The sequence below is a fragment of the Phocoena sinus genome, chromosome 2 (genome assembly GCF_008692025.1).
Source record: "Phocoena sinus isolate mPhoSin1 chromosome 2, mPhoSin1.pri, whole genome shotgun sequence".
In the NCBI taxonomy this organism is placed as follows: Eukaryota; Metazoa; Chordata; class Mammalia; order Artiodactyla; family Phocoenidae; genus Phocoena; species Phocoena sinus.
Genome location: NC_045764.1, coordinates 167,147,071 through 167,169,170, shown reverse-complemented (window position 1 = coordinate 167,169,170; position 22,100 = coordinate 167,147,071). Strand labels below are relative to the sequence as shown.

Sequence of the window (22,100 nt, the reverse complement as noted above, 5' to 3'; positions counted from 1 at the left end):
CCCCAGGGCAGGCAGAGCTGCCGGAGTGGACCCATTTTCTTACAGCCTGCAAAGGGAGGCTGTGTACATTTAAAAGTGACTAAAAACAGGGCTTCCCTGGTGGCACAGTGGTTGAGAATCTGCCTGCTAATGCAGGGGACACGGGCTCGAGCCCTGGTCTGGGAGGATCCCACATGCCGCGGAGCAACTAGGCCCATGAGCCACAACTACTGAGCCTGCGCGTCTGGAGCCTGTGCTCCGCAACAAGAGAGGCCGTGACAGTGAGAGGCCCGCGCAATGTGATGAAGAGTGGCCCCCGCTTGCCACAACTAGAGAAAGCCCTCGCACAGAAACGAAGACCCAACACAGCAAAATAAATAAAATAAATTAATAAACTCCTACCCCCAACATCTTCTTTAAAAAAAAAAAAGTGACTAAAAACAATCTGAAAAACCACTATTCTGAATTGGTTTATTTAAATTTTACAGAAACCTTATTAGAGTTAAGTATGTAATTATAAGTCCAGTAACAATTCTACAAAAATGCACATACAATGCCAGAATTCCTTAAAAGTAACTAATACCATATTCCTGTTTTGCATAAAACATGCATTAATATCAACTGCCACATGTTGGCCAAAATCAGTCTCTACAAGAAGAGACAGTCCAATACAGTCAATAAGAAAACTAGTTGTTAACAACAGGTTAAAAAAAGAGGTTTTCTGGTTAATGTAAAAGCAACAGTACCTTTCCTAAAACAAGCCCTTCACCACTGGGTGATCTGTGCTCTGCCGCACAGTAATGCGTCACCTCCAAGACCGGGTCCTGAGCTGTCGTGAGGAAGGGAGGAACTTTCTGATAGTTAAATCAAACGTCTGAGAAGATAGAAACTTTCAGGCCACAATGGTACACAACTAGTACCACCTTGCGGAGGGGGTTCAAAAATCCTCAGACTTGGGCCAGAGTTCCCAAGCTGGGGATGTAAACCACCTTGAAGATGCCGTGAGCTCTCACCCTAGCCTTTCCACCCTTTCTACAAGGCCAGCTCAGAGCACACAGGCATCTCCTGTGGCCACAAGACCTTCCAGCTCCACACGTCCCTCTTCATCAGGATCTGTAATTAGGAGGTTTGATGCAGAAAAACAAGCTGTACTATTTCTTTAAGTCCTTGACTTTCTGTAGGCCTAGTTCACCTTATCCAGGGATCGGTGGGCACTTGTGACTGCTGGACACACAAAAATATTAATATACACTTGTGGCCCCAAAGCCTCAAATGTGTATAGTCTCACACCTCAAAGTGTGTCGTCTACTGTCAGGAAAGACCACGCTCCTCCAGAGGGAGAGAGCAACTGAGGGCTCTTTATCAAAAGGTGTTTTCCACACAGACTGAGGGGCTTTAAAGAGATTTCAAACCAACTGAAAGGACATCCCCTCAAATATGGGGTTTTATACAACATCCCATGAGGTTCTTCAAAAGATCTCACAGTCATTAGGGACTCAGCTGTGGACAGTAACGTTTATATACATAAAGCTCATCATTTGCACATGGGATCTCTTCCACATCGTCTCCCAAAACAGAGCACTCACTGCCCTGCTCGCTACAAGTAAGCTAAGCCAGTAGCTTTTTTCTTCAGCACAGATTTAAGGGGAAAAATAATAATTTATTGGGGGTTCTAATACCATTTTCTTAACAGAACAATATCAAAATAGGCCTGTTTATAATCTAGGCTTACGAATATCCCTGATAATATAAAGAAACCCAGAGGACTTTGTAAACCACCATGATTTCACAGGGTAGTACCCGGTCTATTTTCTAGGCAGTAGAGAGGGACCAGTATAATGGCAGATTTCCTCCAGGAAGCCCTGTGAGCACTACAGTACTGAAATTCTAATATTCTAGTGCCAGTAGACTTGTGAAAGAAATTTTCACTTTAAATTTTTTAGTAAAATTTGTAACAAAGGTAGTCTTCCTCAGTCCTGCCATCAGCCAATCTTCTTGCCTGTGATAAACATCTAGGCCAGAAAACCATCAGTCCTGGCTACTCTGGAGGTTCGGCCTGGAGGAAGCAAGCTCTGAGATCCCTTCTAAGCTGTGACCAAAGCTCAGAAAACAGAGATGTGGGAGAAGGGGCAGAACAGGCTTGAGGAAGCTTCGATCCAAGGCACCATGATCGCAGGGGTGGGGGGATCTACGGAGGTTGGAGCTGACAGGAAGAGAACTTGACAGAGCAGGTCCTGGAAGACAGCGGCTCTGTGACAGGGCAGACACACTCGGGAGTTAAAGAGCAAATCATAAGGGGAAAAAAAAAACTAGTTTACTTTCTCAAAACCAAATCAAACTTCTTGAAACTCATGAGCAAATAACCCTGGCTGGACTGGCGTGGTGGGGCTCAAGTCTGTGGAACGAGCTGCATTTAGCTGAGTCAGAAAGAATGCTGGTTGTGAAATCAGCAGGAGGCGGCCGCTCCAGGGAGGACAGAATGAGGACCGAAGGTGAAATATGCCTCTTTTATTCCTGGAACAGCAAGTGGCATCTTCACTGGCTGGATGAGAAGGTGCCACATCCCAGTCTAGCTGCAATAATACTGCATCCCATCCACTCTTCTTCTCTTTTTTGACTGAAATTCTTCAAAGAACTGCTGGATGTCCTCTCTCTTAACCACCTGTTGAGGGAGAGCGAAAATTAGGCAAGGGCACATCACAGAACAGCACTAACCGGTTGTAACATTCACAATCAATCCAACAGTACTGCTGATAAGGACTGTGTTAATGTGTAACTAATTATCCGATCTCCACTGCAGACAAGCGCATCCTGGCTCAGAGACTGGCCAGTCAGCGTCACGCGGTAGGCAGACAGCACACTGGTACGGAGCGTGGGTTCCACCACCGCCCTTGGTTTCCTCATTAAAATGAGATGAAAGCAGCACCCATCTAACAGGGCCGTCTGAAGAGCAGATGAGATGTAATACCTGTAAAACACTGCCCAGCACAGAGTAAGTTCTCAGTGAATATCAGCTGAAAAGAAAAGCGGCAGAGCCAGGATGAAAACTGAGGAGACCAGTGGTCTCCTGAGGCCACTGCTCTCCTCATGACACAGCTGTCTTGGGGATGTCCTTCAGTCCCGCAGAAGCACCCACAGCAAACAAAATCTGCTTTTCTTGAGATTTGTGCTCTCTCCTTTACTGAAAAAAAAGGAACCCCCAAACTCTTCCCTCTTCAAGAGTCCAAAATTAAAGATGTTTGCTATATAAATAGAAAAATAATTGGCAAAGACCATGGAAGCGGTACCCCCAGTAAATGGAATAATCACGTTATGCAAGAAAAATGAGAAATTTATCTTGTATTTTATCGGAAAAAGGACTAGAACATCACATAGAAGTGTTTCTATTAGCAAAATAAAATATGAAAAAATAAGAAAATAAGGGGAAATATGGATAAAAAAGTAAACCAGGCCTACCCGGAAGGAGTCCCTGCTCACCCCAAGAGTGAGTCAGTGCCGCAACTGACAGGTTTGTTAACATGGTTTTCAATTACAAAGGTAACACATTCTTATTATTATAAAGGAATAAAGGTGGGGCAGGGAGAGGGAGGGAAAGAGAAAGAGAAAAAGAGAGCACTGTAATACAGTGAGCAAGAGGGAGGGAGGGGGAGAGAGAGAAGAAAGAGGACAAACCTTGAGTGTAAAGCGAAAACCTCCCTCTCCACTCCCCAGGGGTAAGAGCGCGACATCCCCAAATGGCACAGGCAACCTGAATAACTCACTGGGGCGAGACATGATCTGACAACTCCTCGAAATGAAAGAACTCCACACCAGACTGGCAGCTGACACACCAGTCTCACAGGCACCAAGAGTCAGCCGGGGGTCAACCTGTGAGGAATGAGAACCCCTCACAGACTCAAGACCGAGATGCTAACGCACTCTGAGGCAACCACAGCTCAGAGCTCTAAGGCCCTGGGCTTGGGAATGCACACTTATAAATGCTATTAAATAGGATACTGGGGAGTTCCAATGTGAAGGATCTGCCCCTAGCTCAGATCAAACATTAAACGCTGAAAGGCAATACAAGGACATTTCTCTGGCAAGGAAACAGTAGGAGGAGACCTAAAAGCCCACAAATTACACAAATTAGAGTGTGTAATCTTTAGAGTTTCTAGGCATCCTCAAATGGTCACAGCCAATATGCAGAGTAGAAATGTTGAAGAATAAATACCTGGGTCCAATAATGAATCATTTTATTGGTTTATCCTAGAAAATTTGTAGTGTCTAAGTGTTATTATTTTTTTAGTCAGACACAAACATTAAATAAAGGGCAGTCCCTCATTTGACAACACCCAGACCGTATTAGCATTCTCTTCTATAGCCAAATACAACCAAAGCACATGAGCTTTATGACAACTTAAGGTGTTTGTAATGTCGAAAACAAACAATAAAAAATATTTTTCTGTCCTTTTAAATCATCACATCAGATAATCTCAGACTCATAAAGAATGGCTCTAGCTGTCACAAAGATCCATACACTGAAGACACATGTGAAGACTCTGGATAAAACTGTTTCAAATGTGAATGGAAAAAGACAACATACCTACTTTTTTTCTTTTACGTGAATTTAAGTGTGTGTGTAATAAAATCAATAAAGAGCACAGCAACCACAAACTACACAAAAGCAGAGGCAAGAGCATGTCCTTTGACACACCTGAAAGACCCTGAACGTCCACTAACAGTGCCGAGGTTAAAACAGTTACACCCGGGGCTTCCCTGGTGGCGCAGTGGTTGAGAGTCCGCCTGCCAATGCAGGGGACACGGGTTCGATCCCTGGTCCGGGAGGATCCCACATGCCGTGGAGCAACTAAGCCCGTGCACCACAACTACTGAACCTGCACTCTGGAGCTCGCGAGCCACAATTACTGAGCCCATGTGCCACAGCTACTGAAGCCCGCGTGCCTAGAGCCCATGCTCTGCACCAGGAGAAGCCACTACAATGTGAGGCCCACATGCAGCAACGAGGACCCAATGCAGCCAAAAATATATAAATACATTTATTAAAAAAAAAAAAACAAAAAAACCCCCAAAACAGTTACACCCTCTTAGTTCCAGTGAGAGAGAAGCCTGAAGCTGCATTAAGCAGAGGACAGCCTTTGCAACAGAAACGAGAATAACTGTTAAGAGCTGCTGGGAAGCAGGAAGACGTCCGTCCCTAGTGACAGTGAGGAACATTCTCTAAAAATGAAAAAACCATTTAGGAAGTCTCTTTAACTTTGGACTTCACAATTCATTTTGCAGAAAGGCAGCATTGCCAGATATCCAGGCAGCTACAAGTTCTTCCCACATTTATGAGAAAGCACTCAGTTGGCAGAGACTTCTTCCAAGAAAACAAGTTTCCGGGCACGTCCCGAGTGTCCGTCAGGCCCATGTCTGACTTCATTTGTCTGTCTAGCTATAGCAGAGCAAAACATTTTCTGTCCAGAAGGACAACTGTAGGCCATGAAAAGAAAAGTTTTGCTTTATATCTGCCTTTGGAAGATAAAAAAGTACTTTAGAAGAAAAAGTCCATCATAAATGTATGAGTAGTAAAGGGCCAGGAGGTATTTGTAAATTCATCTGGAAAACTATTTTATCTATTTATTTATTTTTTGGCTGCACCCTGTGACATGTGGGATCTTAGTTCCCCGACCAGGAATCGAACCCACGCCCCCTGCAGTGGAAGTGTGTTGTCTTAACCACTGGACCAGCAGGGAAGTCCCTGGAAAACTATTTTAAAAGATTACATGGGAATTCCGTGGCGGTCCAGTGGATAGGACTCCTTGCTTCCATTGCAGGGGGCATGGGCTCATACCTGGTCGGGGAACTAAGATCTCACGTGCCACGTGGCCAAAAAAAAAAAAAAAATTTATACATTATAGAGTTAGTGTCACCCTTAAAAGCATATAGACCGTCCTAACCAGCAAGAGAAATGTTTTAGCCCCCCCAATATAAAGTTGTTTTATTTTAAACTAGAACTCAAAAAACACAGAAAAGCCGTCTGGCTTTCATTTTTCCTTCCTTCTCCAAAAATCCCTGCTTGAAGGTCAGGACTGAGAGAATCAGTATGGCTGATCCAATGGCCCTCTCCTAAGCTACGATTCTCTCCAGATCAGGCATGACTGCTCCGTCCCTCATCTGGAGGGTTAGGAAGGACTCCTGATGTGGCTAGTCCATTGGTGTTTCACTACTATTGATTTCCCTTTCCTCTGCCTGCATTAAGCTCTCAGTCATCTTTTTCATCAAAGAAAATGAACTATGGAAAACAGTACGGAGGTTCCTCAAAAACCTAAAACGAGAACTACCATATGATCCAGCAATCCCACTTCTGGGTATGTATCCAAGAAACTGAAAACACTAATTTGAAACCATACATGCACCCTAATGTTCACAGCAGCATCATTTACAATAGCCAAGATATGGAAGCAACCTAAGTGTCCATCAACAGAAGAATGGTTAAAGAAGACGTGGCACACACACACACACACAATGGAATATTAGCCATAAAAAAGAATGAAATTCTGCCATTTGCAACAACATGGATGGACCTAGAGGGTATTATTATGTTTACTGAAATAAGTCAGATAGAGAAAAATAAATATTACATGTTATCATTTATATGTAGAGTCTAAAAAATAAAACAAATGAATATAACAAAACAGACTCACAGATATAGAGATCAAACTAGTGGTTACCAGTGGAGAGAGGGAGGGGGAGAGGCAAGTGAAGGGTAGGGGATTAAGTGGCATAAACTACTATGTATAAAATAAACAAGCTACAGGGATATATTGTACAGCACAAGGAATGTAGCCAATATTTTATAATAACTTTAAATGGAGTATAATCTATAAACATGTTGAATCACTATGTTATACACCTGAAACTAAAATAATACTGTAAATCAACCATACTTCAATAAAAAAGATACTTTATTCCAAACATACAAGGCCCTGATTAAAACTCTAACTAAACTTACTGTGCCTTCATCAGCAAATCTCTTGAGATAGTCTTTAAGTTCAGTCTTCAAGTCATTGTATTCTAAATCAAAACAACAAAAAAAGGACATAAACTTTAGATAAGCCATTTGCATTTAGAAACAAAATATTTCTTGACCATTGACATTTGAGTATGTTAGTCTAAACCACATTTTTCTTTAAGTGAAATCTGCAGAGAAACTTGTTCTCAATTTCTCTCAAATTCCTCCATTTTGACATCTGGGACACTTTTCCATTTAAAAACCCTCAAAAAACAGAGATATCCTCATTCCCAAAATGATTAGCTAAGAATTTTTTTTAAAGTTTTCCATCTCTCTGGAATTCTAGTGCTTGAAATATCTTGGACTTGTCAAACATTAAGTTTTAAAACTCGCGCACTCACTCAACAATTTATATTATGTACAAGGCACCTTGAGGGCTACAAAAATGTTTTAGATGCAGCCTCTATCCTTGGAAAGCTTTTACTCCAATAAAGGTAAAAGGAAATTAATCAAACAGTTACAAATACAAGACAGGAATAATCAGTGTCCAAAAAGGGGCACAAAAGTGGTGGCATCCGAGTAGAAATGGCTAGGATGGAAATCACTAAAATAGGCTGCGCATACTGGGGGAAAAAATGTAAAAGCCTGTAATTAAGGGTTTGGGAATGTTTCCCCTCTAGTGGTTTCCTGTGAACCACTGAAGTATCCTCAAGAACTGTCAAAAAGATGGCATGCTTTGCTCAAAAAGATGACATGTAATGTTCAATGAAAATTATTTCAGTGGATGGAAAAAGAAATTGATTTCCTTTTATTCTTTACTCATACATCTACCCTTAGTCAAAATAGCATGTTATGGTTTCTCAAGCATGTAACCCTAATTCAATGGAAATAGCAGCTAAATACCCAGCAACATTACAATCAAGCAAGTGTAGGTGAGGCCTACTATACAATTCCAAATTTAAACCATCTTTGTGTTAAATTAAAATAGGTTATTAGTTGTCTTCCTTATACGTAAGTTTTTTTAATGGTGAAGGAAACTTCATGAACTTCATGAACTTTCACAAACAAATATTTACCACAAATAAGTTCCACTTGCTGGACTCTGTTCATGCTGTTAAGGGTGTCCATTAGAGGGTCTCTACTGTCAGCTGCCTGGTCAACCTTGCCTTTGTTTTCATAAGCCAGAACTGTGTCACATTCATCTGTCAGGAACAGGACATCTAGATCGCCATACATTTTCTTTAAAAAATAAAACCAGTTTCCCCATTAGAACTGTATGTCATTCTCAGAAAGTCAACCTCATGAGAATCACTAAAAATTTATTTAAATAATACCCAGAAAAACCTGAGCCTTTTAGCAGAGTTGCTTGAATGTTTTATTCTTTTTGCCCAAATCTTTTAGAAACCTCCCAACTTCCCAGTAGATATTATACGATATAAGAGATGTTTATTTAAAAACCACTGACTTACTGTAACTTTCAAGTAATACGTGTTTCCAAGCAATTCTATGATATAAAAAAGATAAGCTATTTTCCACTGAAATGAAGCTAATAAAAAGTATTGCATAATTCTTAATTTCTTCCATTAGCATTCAGACTGCAAATACTATTTCATAAATTTGCTTAATATAAAAAAAGTTTTCAGTTCTCTATACTCTAATATCAGTTTCATAAATATACTTTTCAGGTGCTCTTATTTTAGGCATCAGTCCACAAAACATACTAATATTGAACTTGATCAGGTACTTACCATACAGTCTTTGCAGGTACATAACTTGCTACGCCAGTTCAGGGGCCAATAGGTGGCAGTGTCTTTCTTTATAAACTGCTTAGCTTTAAGCTCCTCAAGTTTGCAGCCAGCCTGTGATTCTGTGTCGAGATGTTGATTCTTAAATGCTGTCTGAAATTAAATTAAGTTTTGAAGTGTGTTTTTTAAACTATCATAGTTTTCATAGTTTAGATTTTGTCAAAGGATTTCTTTAGGCAAAGGGTACAACTGAAACCCAAAGCTATATAGGTTACAGAATTAATTTTGCTTAAGTTTTATTTCTTTTATAGCTCAGATTTCATGTTACCTGGAGATCAGCTTCAGAACTAGAGCTGGTACATGGTTCGTTCATCTGCTCTGCTTTAACTTCCTTCTCAGCAGCCTTTCCATGTTCTGGAACATCCTCTTTGAGGGCACCATCATGATGAGCTCCATTTTCAGGTTGGATAACTTCCTGGTCACCTACCGCATCAACATTCAGCAGCAACCCATCATCTTCAGCAGTCACTTTGGTTACTGTGGGTTCAATGAAAACACACACACACACATATCCACAGACCTGTTAGCCAATGAAATCACTTAGTCTGATTAAAACATACTTCAGAATCTGGAAAAGGAGAAAGTCAACCTTAATCTCTGGAATAATAAGAAAGGAAATAACACTTTTTTAGTTTATGCCTGCCTAATCCAAAGAGTCAAATAACTGCAAAGATCATTTAAAAATACCAATCACTACTTAAGCACTTTTTATGTAAAGGAGAAAAAAAAATACTATAGATGTTAAAGACAGGGACACCTCAAGAAGCAAGAGGCAATAGGAAGAGATTTAACTGCAAATACAGGTAGAAGGGCACTTTTAGAAAAAACAACAGCTTTTCTTTATGAGAGAAGGAAATCAGAAAGAGTGCGTGTAGAGACAGAAATACTGTGGAGAGAAGAGAAATGATAAGGGAACTCAGTTTGCATGATGGCATTTCAGTTTAGTAGGAAATGAGGCCATCTGCTGACAGGGAAGGAAATGAAGGAGGGGCAGAGGGGAACTGTTAAGAAAACCTGATGAATGCGAAATAAATTCAGGTCCAGCAGAAAGAGAGATTTAATTGTAAAGGGTATGAACAGAAGGAAGCACACCAAGGTTAAGAGCTTCGAGACAAATCAAAATGTCTGAGGCTGCTTGTGGTTTGTATGGTGAAGTGTTCCCTAAAGGTGAGAAGGGCAAGAAATTATGAGGCCAGAGCAGGAGACAACTGACACTTTAAAAATAAATTAACACGGGCTTCCCTGGTGGCACAGTGGTTGGGAATCTGCCTGCCAATGCAGGGGACGCGGGTTCGAGCCCTGATCTGGGAGGATCCCACGTGCCGCGGAGCAACTGGGCCCGTGAGCCACGGCTGCTGGGCCTGCGCATCTGGAGCCTGTGCTCCTCAGCAGGAGAGGCCGCGACAGTGAGAGGCCCGTGCACCGCCATGAAGAGTGGCTCCCGCTCGCCGCAACTAGAGAAAAGCCCTCACACAGAAACGAAGACCCAATGCAGATAAATAAATAAATAAAATTTAAAAAATAAAAAAAATAAATTAACACATATAGCATTACAAATAAAATAAAATATTTAATGCCTCAAGAACATTCATTGCTGATTAGTGGTTTGGGGTCAATTTCTTAAGAGTATAATAAAAGCACTATATGACAAACTATACCACCACCCTCTCCCCAACCAATAGCATGTCTTACATTTAAGAACAATGTTTATCTCTTTATCTTTCAAAATCCCGTTCAAAACTGCTTCCTCCATTTTCTCTAATTCTGGTCTCATCCATACTCTGCATCACGCCATTTAAGTACAAATTTGTTCTTGGTAGTCTCCCAATCTATCTATAAGCACCTTGTAGAGAAGGAACAGATCTTATACTTTTTTCCACAGAGTCCAATTAAAACTAGTAGATAAAAATTACGTACTGAACATACAAATTGTTCTGAACATACAGCACAAGTTGGCGGAATACCAACTCCACAGAGACATTTACCTGCCAAATGTGCAGCATAAGCCCACAAAAAAGAACAGCGTTTCATGCAAGCCTGGCACACCATCTCTTGGAAATCTCCACTCTCAGGGGGAACGGCACCAAGATGCTGTGAACACAGAAAATCGAACATTTTCCTTCTGATCACCAAGTTGTCCAAAAAGCCCATTATTTTATAAAATATTGCGGGACTTCCCTGGTGGCACAGTGGTCAAGAATCCGCCTGACAATGCAGGGGACACGGGTTTGATCCCTGATCCGGGAAGGTCCCACGTGCCGTGGAGCAACTAAACCGGTGCGCCATAACCACTGAGCCTGCACCCTAGAGCCCACGCCCCACAACTACTGAGCCCACGCGTCGCAACTGCTGAAGTCCAAGCGCCTAAAGCCCATGCCCAGCAACAAGAGAAGCCACCACAATGAGAAGCCCGCGCACCACAACGAAGAGTAGCCCCCACTCGCCGCAACTAGAGAAAGCCCATGTGCAGCAACAAAGACCCAATGCAGCCGGGGGAAAGAAATATATTGCACTAGTATGCTGATCATATCTTTACTATAGTTTTAGAAGAGTAATTACAACGTAAAATATAGTAAATTCCAAAAGACAAGATCTTTTCTCTTTTTGTAAAGACAATGTCTTTAAAAGGTAAAAGCTTTCCTTACCCTTCCATGGAACCAGTCTTCACAGACTACACACTGGATCATTTCATCTGGAATCTAACACGGGAAAGCCATTTGTTTGTTAATGATTACAGCGAATTCTGGGATACCAAAGTAAATCTGGCACACATTAGAATTAGATATTAAATAATTCTCTACCAATTCTGTAAAACTGCTATCCACATGCCAGAAGTCAAGAGAACAGGGAGAAACAGCAATTCAAGGGGCCAAAGAAGTTCATTCTCCATGAACTGGTGTTACAGAAGGATTACATTAAGATAAGCACTTTGTGAGCAATGATCAAAGCTTTCATATCAGTTACTTAATATATGATTCCCATAAAACTTTATAAATAAGTAACGTATTCTCACTTCAGACGTAAACCCAGGCCCAGGGAGGTAATGTGAATTGCAGCAAGTTGCAGATGTGAATGCACAGAGTTTTCACTTTTGTCAAAATAAAACTAGAAATTAAAACTCACATTCACCCACTTATATGTGCACAGAAAAAGGTTTAAAGATACATATACCAAAAAGTGTTAACAGTGGTTGTTTCTGGGGGGTAAGAAGGTACAGGAGTGAGGAAGAAGAAAAATTCTTTTTAAATTTTGTGTGTATGTCTAATTGAAATTTTTAAGAGGATCCAGTTTGTACACCCTATTTCTTTCCTTGCAGGGATGTAAGAAACGGAAGGTCATTTTCTGGAAAGTGTTCAGGGGAATGGAGCAAACAGGCAGGCAAAGAGGGGGGGAAAGGAAAAAAGTTCTGGCCTTGAGAAAGTCCTGTCCAATATTTCATTCTCATGATGTAAGAATGAGAATAATAGTTGGGATCTGTTCTGGTTGTAGCTCCAGCCCAGATTCATAAGAAGGGATAAATCTAGAATCCTTTCACAATCCCCAAATCCCTGCTGAACAGCTAAAGGGTCAAATATGACAAAAGGCTGAGGAGTGAAGGCTAAAGATGACACAGTCCCGGTGCTAACCTCTAAATCTCTTACCTCATCTTCAGGATCAGGATAAGGTCTCTTGCAAATGCAGTACAATCCAAAAAAGTTGTCATTGTACTTATTGCCACAATTTATCTTTGCTTTGTCCTGAAAGATATTAATTTCAATATATAATATGGTCTAACTTTAACTATAATTTCATGCATCATGAAATTTATGCATTCAATAAATTTGTGCATTAAATATCTCCACCCACCAGAAGCTGGTCTTTAACTTTCAAAGTACAAAGGAAAAAAATTCATTCCTATTAAAGGGATACTTTTTCCAGGATACAGGGAAAAGTTAAAATTTATTTTCTATGTCTTCTTTGTAGCAATTGGAGGAAAATGAATCACAAATATTAATTATCAACCTATGTAAGCTGACATTGGCCTAGAATTTCAAAAGACTTCTTAATGCCCAGCTGTGATAGCCAAAGCCCCCAGGTTACTAGGAGGCAGGCAAGGAAATTATCTAAAAATAATCTTTGAGGAGGGAAAAAGCATGACAGTTTTAGCAATACGATTGAATAATGTCCCTTATTTTCTCTTTCATTTCTGTTATTTCATTGAAAGTTAGCGTATAAGCATAGTATTTTTTATCCAAAAAGCACTGAAAAACTTCTGAGTGCACATAACCCACTCATTATTGCCAAGTTTTATTTATTCAGTTTTTAAAGTCATCCCCTTTGCTTTAAAAACCTTAAAGCATAAGCACAATCAACAAAACTAACCTGAATCACTTTAGAACATTCCCCCACAAACCCTTCATATTAATTACAATCTACACTGTAGGCTCTGAAAAGGTTACTTAGTTTTCCAAAAAGTAATAAATGGGATGCAGTCTAATACAGATTTTTCCATTTACAAAGAATAAGCATAAGAACTTCCTTTTTGGAAAATACTTGGTTTTTATCCACTTGGACAAATATCAATCTCAGCTACTTTTCATGCATTTATAGTTACGGTGCTTACTTACAGGAAATAATTTGCATTCCAAATTTTTAAACTTGCTGTTTCCACAATCACAACGAAAATTTCTGAAACAAAGGAGGAAGAGCCGATTTTAATTTTTCTTTTAAATCTAATGACTTACTCTTTAAATTCATGTCATAGCCTCTTCCCTTTCAACTGGCTTCTAGGATCTAAAAAGTGACCTTGGTTGTTGTTCATGTATCCAATCCAGAATTTCTCCAAGCACATAACAATAAAAGATTTAATAATTCTAGAGATTAACATGCATAAAGACAAATATCTATATTACACAAACACTAATAAAATCATGGCAGAGCAGCAGGAGTAGTTGAGTTTGCACCATAATTTTATTTTAAAGGGCCCTTGGGGGACTTCCCTGGTGGCACGGTGGTTAAGAATCTGCCTGCCAGGCTTCCCAGGTGGCGCAGTGGTTGAGAATCTGCCTGCCCATGCAGGGGACACAGGTTCGAGCCCTGGTCTGGGAAGATCCCACATGCCGCGGAGCAACTAAGCCTGTGTGCCACAACTACTGAGTCCATGTGCCACAACTAGTAAGCCTACGCTCCTAGAGCCTATGCTCTGCAGGAAAAGCCACCGCAATAAGAAGCCCATGCAGTGCAACAAAGAGTAGCCCCGCTCTCCACAACTAGAGAAAGCCTGCGTGCAGCAACAAAGACCCAACACAGCCAAAAATAAATAAATTAATTAAAAAAAAAAAAAGACCCTCTGGAAAAACTGCTCTCTCCAATTATATTATATAAAAACACATTACGTTTTACCAGTGCACAACTACTTTGAATGCAAAAAAAAAAGATGAAGAAAAAAAGTGCAGCTGGAGAAGAATCTAAATATTTGAAAAGCATTCAGCATCAGTCTCTGACCATTTTACCTTTTTGTGTATAGCTCAAAAAGTTTATGACTTCCATGACATTCATAACTGCAAGCTAGGCAAATTCCTGCTGGTTCTTCTCCCTCTGGGGTGCAGGTACTACAGGCATATAGTGCTTGTCTCCTTACTGAGCCCTAAAAGACAGCCCCAAAATGGAAAAAGAGAGAAAAAAATTGAAGAAACATGGCAGAGTCACCTAATGCCCATACTATGATCTAAGAAATAATTGAAATCAGATTACCTGTGGTCAAGATTTTCCTGTAAAAAACACTGAGGCTAATAAAAAAGCTTATTCAACAGAATACCAAAACACTGTTGCATGTTTCATACACTAGTGCTTGTTTTCATATAATCTTTTCTTAAAGTGATAGAAAGAAGTTTAATATTTTCAGTCAGCTGTGAATAAGCTGGTCTGCTTAATCATTTCAACACAGAAAAATGTAGGAGAGGGCTTCCCTGGTGGCGCAGTGGTTGAGAGTCCGCCTGCCGATGCAGGGGACACGGGTTCGTGCCCGGTCCAGGAAGATCCCACATGCCGCGGAGCAGCTGGGCCCGTGAGCCATGGCCGCTGAGCCTGTGCATCCGGAGCCTGTGCTCCGCAACGGGAGAGGCCACAACAGTGAGAGGCCCACGTACAGCAAAAAAAAAAAAAAAAAATGTAGGAGAACATGTCTAAGTTTATGTAAGTAATAATCATACTTAATTTTGGAAAATGCTTGTGGTTCTACCAAAGAGAAAACCAATGCATTAAATGAATCCCTTTGATTTTTAGATGTATGCTGAAGTATTCAGAGGTGTACTGTCATGGTCTGCAACTTATTTTCAAGTGGCTGAGGAAAAAAGAAAAAAGAAAGTCTATTACAATGAAGGGGTAAAAGAAAAAACAAATGTTGTAAAATGTTAAAAAGTGAATATATGTGAAAGTACACAGGTGTTCATAATATTATTCTTTCAACTTATCTGTAGACTTAAAATGTTTCAAAATAAAAAGTTGAAAGAAAAACAAGCAAATCCTGATAATGGATAGTACCTTCTTCTGGAAGGGGGGAGACACAAGGAAGATACAAGGAAGCTTCTGGTATGCCGGTAATGTTCTATTTCTTGATCTGGGTAGTACGTACCTGCATGTGTTTGCTTATTTTTTTTATTTTTTGTGGTAAGCGGGCCTCTCACTGTTGTGGCCTCTCCCGTTGTGGAGCACAGGCTCCGGACGCGCAGGCTCAGCGGCCATGGCTCACAGGCCCAGCTGCTCTGCGGCATGTGGGATCTTCCCGGACCAGGGCACGAACCCGTGTCCCCTGCATCGCCAGGCGGACTCTCAACCACTGTGCCACCAGGGAAGCCCTGCATGTGTTTTTGTTTATGCTTTCCCAAGACTTATACATGGTTTGTGCACTTTTCCACATATTTCACTACAATAAAAAAAATGTTAAGGAAGTCCGTTTCAAAAACCTAACTACATTTCAAAGGTAACTTACAGACTTTTTAAGAAAAGGAAAGCAGGGAAAAAGTTGTTTCAGTGGTGACCAAAGGTTTTTAAATACCAGACAACATTAAATACATCTGACACAAGGTGTATTAAAAAAAAATGTAACCACTTTGCACTGTAAACTCAACTGGACAGCGATGACAACTGGTATTATGATCTCAGTCCGCACCACATAATGACCCCAAATCTCTCTCCACATCCTTCAGCGTTCCACTCCACCCCCTTGGAAGGTAACCTTCTTCGTCCTACCAATTCTCACCTCTTATTAGTTTTCTTCTACCCACCTTTCTCCATTTTTGTACCTAGAAATATAGGATGAGTCACCAAACAAAGACATCACACCCCCTCAAATCCCTGTTCACGACATCTTCCAAATGCTTTCTCTCCTCCCCTCCCCTCCTCTGCCAGTGCCACCAGCTGTTCGGGTCCCGGTCTATCGCCCTGGGGGGCAGACTGCAGACAGATGCAGAACTTGCTTCTTCTCTCCAAAAACCCAGCTAGCACTTGTCAAACTAAATTGCAGAAGAACCAGCTGTCCAGGAGCCCAGCCTACACGGGGAGATTTTCAAATCCCGAGCTCTCTCCTTTAACTCTGTTTTGACTCTCCCATTCGATTCCTAATAAATGGTCTGAAGATGCGAAAAGTAGAGACAAAGATGTCTGGATGTGAGAGGTCACGGGGACGGTTTCGTGAAAAGCAGCTGAGGCACCGAGAAGAGACGGGAAAGGAACGAAAGAGCAGCCGCTCCAGGGCCAAAGGCTGGAGAATCGTGGTGGGGAGGGGCGGCGGACGGAGGAAGACCGAGAAAGGAGGGGAGCCCTGCTGGACACAGGCTGAGGAAGGGGGCTCGGGAGACTAAGGGTAATAGGACAACTGGGCCTGCGATGGGGAAACGTACTACGAACAGCGGCCCCGGACCACCAAGGGGGTGCCGGCCGCGGCAGGCGGGAAGAGGGTAAGTCCAGCGGGGAAGAGAAGGTTCAGAGGAGCCCGGGGGAGGCGAGGCCCGGGCCGCGCGCCCACCTGCGAGTAGGAGCACTTCTCCGAGTCGCTGCCGCCCAGGACGGCGCACGCCTCATTCTCCAGCTCCTCGTCCTCCTCAAGTACGTCGACCAACGATACCACGGGCTCCAGCTCCGACTGCCGCCCAGCACGCTCCTCGGCTCCAGCCATTCTCAACTGTCACCCGGACCGCCTCTCGGCCCCGGCGGAGGCGGGAAAAGCGCCCGCGAGGGGCGGGGCCGGAGGAGGCGGGGCCTCAGTGCCAGGCACCAATCCCAGAGACGGGGAGCGAAGGAAGGGGGAGGAGCGACTTCCGACAAACGGAAGTTACTCCTCTTCCCTTCTCCCGCCTGCGCCTGCGGCGAGCTGGCTTCCGCTTCCGGGTGGCGCGTCATCGCTGCGCGCTCTGGAAGTTTGGTGGTGTCCATGGAGTTGTTGGCCGAGTACGTCGGGCAGGACGGGCAGCGACAGCAGCTACGGGTGCCCTGTGAGGCGCCGGGCGTCGCCGACCCTTTCCAGGGCTTGTTATCGGGCGTGGCTAAGATGAGGGAGCTGGTGACCAACCTCCTCGGCTCCCCGGTACAGCGGGAAGCACAGGACCGGGTGGCGGCGGCTCCAAAGAAGGCGTTGGACGGTGAGTTCTGAGACGGTGCTGGAGCGACAGATGGGTGGGCAGGGGCGCCCGGGGAAAGTCTGCTCAGGGAGCCTGCGTGGAGTGGCAAACTTGGAGAAAGTGAGCCTGGGGGGAAGAACTCCAACTAAAACTTGTTAGCACCTTCCGCCAGATCTGGGCTGTACCTGGGCTCATTTACCAGGGCTGCTTTTCACGATTCTCTTTGCAGTTAAATCACACACACACAAAAACGTGCTGAACGTCTACTGCTCTATGCCAGTCATTGGGCTGAGCTCTGGAGAAAGAATGAAACTCAGTTCCTGTCCTTGTGGAACTCTGACCGCTGAGGGGTTAGACAGACAAACACTCTTATTAAAGAGTAGAAGGATGACCCTAGGCTCCTCTGTAGCTATTGCAAACCTAGAGAACCCAAAAAGACTTCAGAGAGGGCGTGAATTCTAAGCTGGGTGTTGAAGGATGGAAAGGAATCTTCCCCGGTGTAAAATTACGAACAAATTTGGAAGACTGCCATCTGTCACAGAATAGGAGCAGGTTCCGAAGATTGCAGCAGATTTCAGATGAACAAGTCTTAACTCTCAGGGACTCCTTTCCTTTCCCAGTTTTGTAGGTGCAGTTTGAAAGTAGAAACGGGAAATTTAAGTGTATTTGTTTTTTTAAGTCTTGTCTTGACTACCCTGAGCTGAAGAACCTAAGAACTAAATATTAGAATCAGGACTTAATTCCTCTGTAGAGGAGCTTAAACTGTACTGTACTTTCCTTTCCATCTTGTTTACATCTTGATTGCCAGATAATGTGAAGGAACCAATTCAGAATATTACACGAACTTCAGATAATAGATTGTTTCCATGAGAGAGAAGTCCTGGTTCTTGGCTCCAAAAGTTCCTCTCTGATCCGTTGAAAATATTATCATTGGAATAAGGACAGGTATAGGTAGAGCCATTTATATATATATATATATATATAAATATATATATATATATAAATATATATATATATATAAAATTACTTACTGGATAAGTAACTGCTGTCTGTTCTAATAGTGGGTCAGTAATATCTTCATACAGGAAGACATGCCTTTGTATATTTAATGAGGTCCCCATAAAGCTTCTGTTTGAATTTCCTTTGTTAAAAGCTGTAGAGATTAAAATGACAGATTTTATCTTATATGAATCATATCTTAACAAATACAAAATTTTAAAAATGTAACAATTATGAAAGAAAAGTGATAGAACGCAACACTAGAAAGACAAATAGTGGTGATCATTTTGTAATGTACAGAAGTATTGAGTCACTGTGTTGTGCACCTGGAGCTGACAGTGTTGTGGGTCAATTATACTTCAATTGAAAAAGAGTCATCATAATGACCAAAAAAAAAAAAAAGAATCCAGTTACCAAAATGTGCAGAAGACTTGAACAGACAGTGCTCCAGATAAGATATACAAATGGCCAGAAAGCACCTGAAAAGATGCTCAACATCATTGACTTTCAGGGAAAGGCAAATCAAAGCCGCAGTGACATACCATGCCATGCCCACTAGGAAGGCTGTAATCAGAAAGAACAATAACAAGTCTTGGCTAGGATGTGAAGAAATTGGAGCCCTCACACACTGCGGGTGGAAATGCAAAATGGTGTACCTTCTTTGGAGAACACTTTGTCAGTTCCTCAAAAAGTTAAACCTAAATTTGTCGTACGACCCAGCAGTTCTACTCCTAGGGATTCCTAGTTCCACTCCTCGTTCTCCCGAGAGAACTGGAAACATGTTCCCATTAAAAACAAACGCACAAATGTTCATAGCTGCATTATTCATAATAGCTAAAAAGTGGAAACAACACAGATGTCCATCAGCTCATGAGTAGATAAACAAAATATATATCCATACAATGGAATATTATTCAGCAACAAAAAGGAATGAAGTACTGATAAATGCTATACAACATGAATGAACTCTGAAAACATGATAAGTGAAAGAAGGCAGACACAAAAGGCCACATGTTTTACGATTCATTTGTATGAAGTGTCCACAATAGACAAATCTAAGAGATAGGAAAGTAGATTAGTGGCTGCCAAGGACTGAGGGGAATGGGAAGTGACTGCTAATTTGTATGAGATTTCTTTCTGGGAAGATGAAAAGTGTTCTGGAATTAGTGGTGATGGTGGCCCAACCTAGTGAATATCTAAATAAACTGTACGCTTTGAAAGTGAATTTTATGGTATATGAATCATATCTCAAAAAAAACTGATAGAAAAGAAAGGTTTTAAACACCAAAATTCCCAAAGTCTTTTTAACTGTACATATTTCTAATTTGATATATCCATTGTTCTATTAATCCCTAAAGTGAAATGGTCTCATTATCAGCTGCTTTAGCTATGTATATTTCTTTCAACCAATGTACATATTGTCATACAACAAATATTTATTTTAAAAGGTGATGATGAAGATGATGCAGAAGATGAAAATAACGTTGATAACAGAACTAACTCAGATGGACCCTCTGCAAAACGGCCAAAAACACCAACTTAACTGTAGCTTTTATGAAATTTAAAAGACTGCTATGATATCTTATTTATCACACACTGACATTTAAGGAAGACTTGTGCTCTAATTTAGAAAGCATTTGCTTTGTTCCCCTGGGACAATTTTGTCAAAGAAGAAGCTTTTCTGCTGTTTCCATCAAAGAAAGATAGAATAAATGTTTTGAAAGGAATCTTTTTTCTTGAGTGAGAAGTAAGTTTCAGACCATGGAGATAAAATAGACATTTAATAATGTATAAAATCCACTATGTTGGCAACTGAATTCTTTCTTTATACTTTTTAAATACCCTCTGGATTAAATTGTGTGATGTCTACATCTTTCAGCTTCTGTTATAAAAAGTACATGTCAAGGTTCATGGACAATTATATTTCAAGGAACTGACATGAACAAGTGGTGAAAATTGGGTATTAAATTTAAGAATGGCAGTTCTGTATAAGTAGAAGGAAAATGGGAATAGAGAGAAATACTGAAGAGAAAGGAGAGCCCTTGAGAGAGATCCAAGGAAACCTTGAATCCACACTCACACCCAGTACACAGACTTCTGGAGACGATACCACTCAATGGATATATGTTTAACCTGTACCTTAAGAGAGTTATAAATGGGGTGCGCTTTTAGGCTGTGATGTGCTATTTATGTTAACACAAATATAAGTCTTTAGGTAAGCAACCTGTGTTGAATATAAAAAGATATTTCGTGTCATCCTGTAGTCAAACTTTGATTTTGCTTAGCAAAGGACTATCAAATCCTTTAAATATACATATGTATATATTCCTAAAATATATGTGTGTGTGTATGTATTCCTTTTCTGCTTGTCGGAGGGACTAAGGCATTTTTCATTTACTCTGCGTGTTTCCTCATTCATTTAGATAGCTAAACTGCAGAGAAATCAAGTAGCATGTACCTACTGAAACACAAATTGTCATAGAATTTTAGAGTTGGAAGTAACCTTACAGATTATATGATTTATTTCAGAGGTGAATCAAATGTGAGGTATTTGCCCTGAGTTACAGAGCTTATTGGCAGAGCTTGGGTTATACACATAGCGTTTGAAAGATTCCGGTAGCACTTTCCCAGTTACACATTCTGAAACCTGTAGCTTACAAAGTACATGCTATTAAGGAAACTGAATTTACACACCTTTTCATATCTTTAAAGTATTGTTTTACTTGGAACATCAGCCTTCCACTAAGTGCTCTTATGTAATTAAAACAATACCAACTAGAAAAAGTTTTATAAATGGTCAGAAATTACCTTGTTTAGTTTGTGATAATGTCTCTAATATTGGGATTTCAGCTCAGTGACTGATTTGTAATAATCTTTTATCTTTATACAATCCTTAAAAAAACAAGCTGTATAATTAAAATAGTTCATACGTTTAAAGTAGTAGCTGAACTTTGCTCCTGAACATTTTGTCTCCTTCTGTGTTTAGTAAGTATGTTTATGAAGAAGAAATGTCAACATATTTTTGCTTGTGGTCTAGTGTTTGGAGGTCTGGGTTATAGGTCTGATCGATCTTTTTCTGATTCTAATACTGTCTTCCTAAGTGAGCCACATGCATGACAAAAAAGATTTTGAAGGTTTGAGGGACCAGCTTGAAGGACCAGTAGAAAAGAAATGCCTTGACTGGTTTTCTAATCTGAAAACCAGAGGTAAAACTGTTGGCCACAGGCATACAGGATACAATTATTCTCTGAAACAGCTCCAACTTTACTGTTATACAAGAAAGTCAACCCCACAATCCTACCTAAAAATAAGCTTGATGCTAGACTTAGGTAATTTTTTTATTATTATTATTAATTTTTTTGTGTGTGTGTGGTACGCGGGCCTCTCACTGTTGTGGCCTCTCCCGTTGCGGAGCACAGGCTCCGGACACACAGGCTCAGCGGCCATGGCTCATGGGCCCAGCCGCTCTGCAGCATGTGGGATCCTCCTGGACCGGGGCACGAACCCGTGTACCCTGCATCGGCAGCCAGACTCAACCACTGCGCCACCAGGGAAGCCCTTAGATAATCTTTTAAAATATGAAACATGGAGTTCTAAATATGAAATATATGGACATATGCAAATATGTATATATGTAAGTGCTTTTGTGTCACATTAAATACTTATTTTAAGAGTTCTGTGGCCAAGGACAAGAACTTTTACTCTTTTATAATAGGTTACTGTTGC

At 41.2% G+C, this 22,100-nt stretch overlaps 2 protein-coding genes across 4 annotated transcripts; one reads left to right on the top strand and one right to left on the bottom strand.

Moving 5' to 3' along the window:
- Positions 1-422: 422 nt before the first annotated feature.
- Positions 423-16,969, bottom strand: UBR7 (ubiquitin protein ligase E3 component n-recognin 7). 3 transcript variants are annotated; one of them, XM_032623829.1, is made up of 12 exons: positions 16,784-16,962; positions 14,271-14,404; positions 13,386-13,446; positions 12,420-12,515; positions 11,424-11,477; positions 10,764-10,869; positions 9,047-9,255; positions 8,722-8,871; positions 8,050-8,212; positions 6,974-7,035; positions 3,741-3,846; positions 432-2,641 (listed from the first exon to the last, which is right to left on the bottom strand). In XM_032623829.1, the coding sequence occupies exons 1-12, from the start codon at positions 16,931-16,933 to the stop codon at positions 2,634-2,636; spliced, it is 1,299 nt and encodes a 432-aa protein (XP_032479720.1). In that variant the 5' UTR covers positions 16,934-16,962; the 3' UTR covers positions 432-2,633. The 3 variants fall into 3 exon arrangements, with proteins under 3 accessions (XP_032479722.1, XP_032479720.1, XP_032479721.1); XM_032623830.1 differs by lacking the exon at positions 3,741-3,846 and having other exon boundaries at positions 440-2,641; XM_032623831.1 differs by lacking the exons at positions 3,741-3,846; positions 14,271-14,404 and having other exon boundaries at positions 423-2,641; positions 16,784-16,969.
- Positions 16,970-17,138: 169 nt separating this feature from the next.
- GON7 (GON7 subunit of KEOPS complex) lies at positions 17,139-20,710 on the top strand. The gene is made up of 2 exons (XM_032623832.1): positions 17,139-17,396; positions 19,823-20,710. The coding sequence occupies exons 1-2, from the start codon at positions 17,189-17,191 to the stop codon at positions 19,915-19,917; spliced, it is 303 nt and encodes a 100-aa protein (XP_032479723.1). The 5' UTR covers positions 17,139-17,188; the 3' UTR covers positions 19,918-20,710.
- The last annotated feature ends 1,390 nt before the right edge of the window (positions 20,711-22,100 follow it).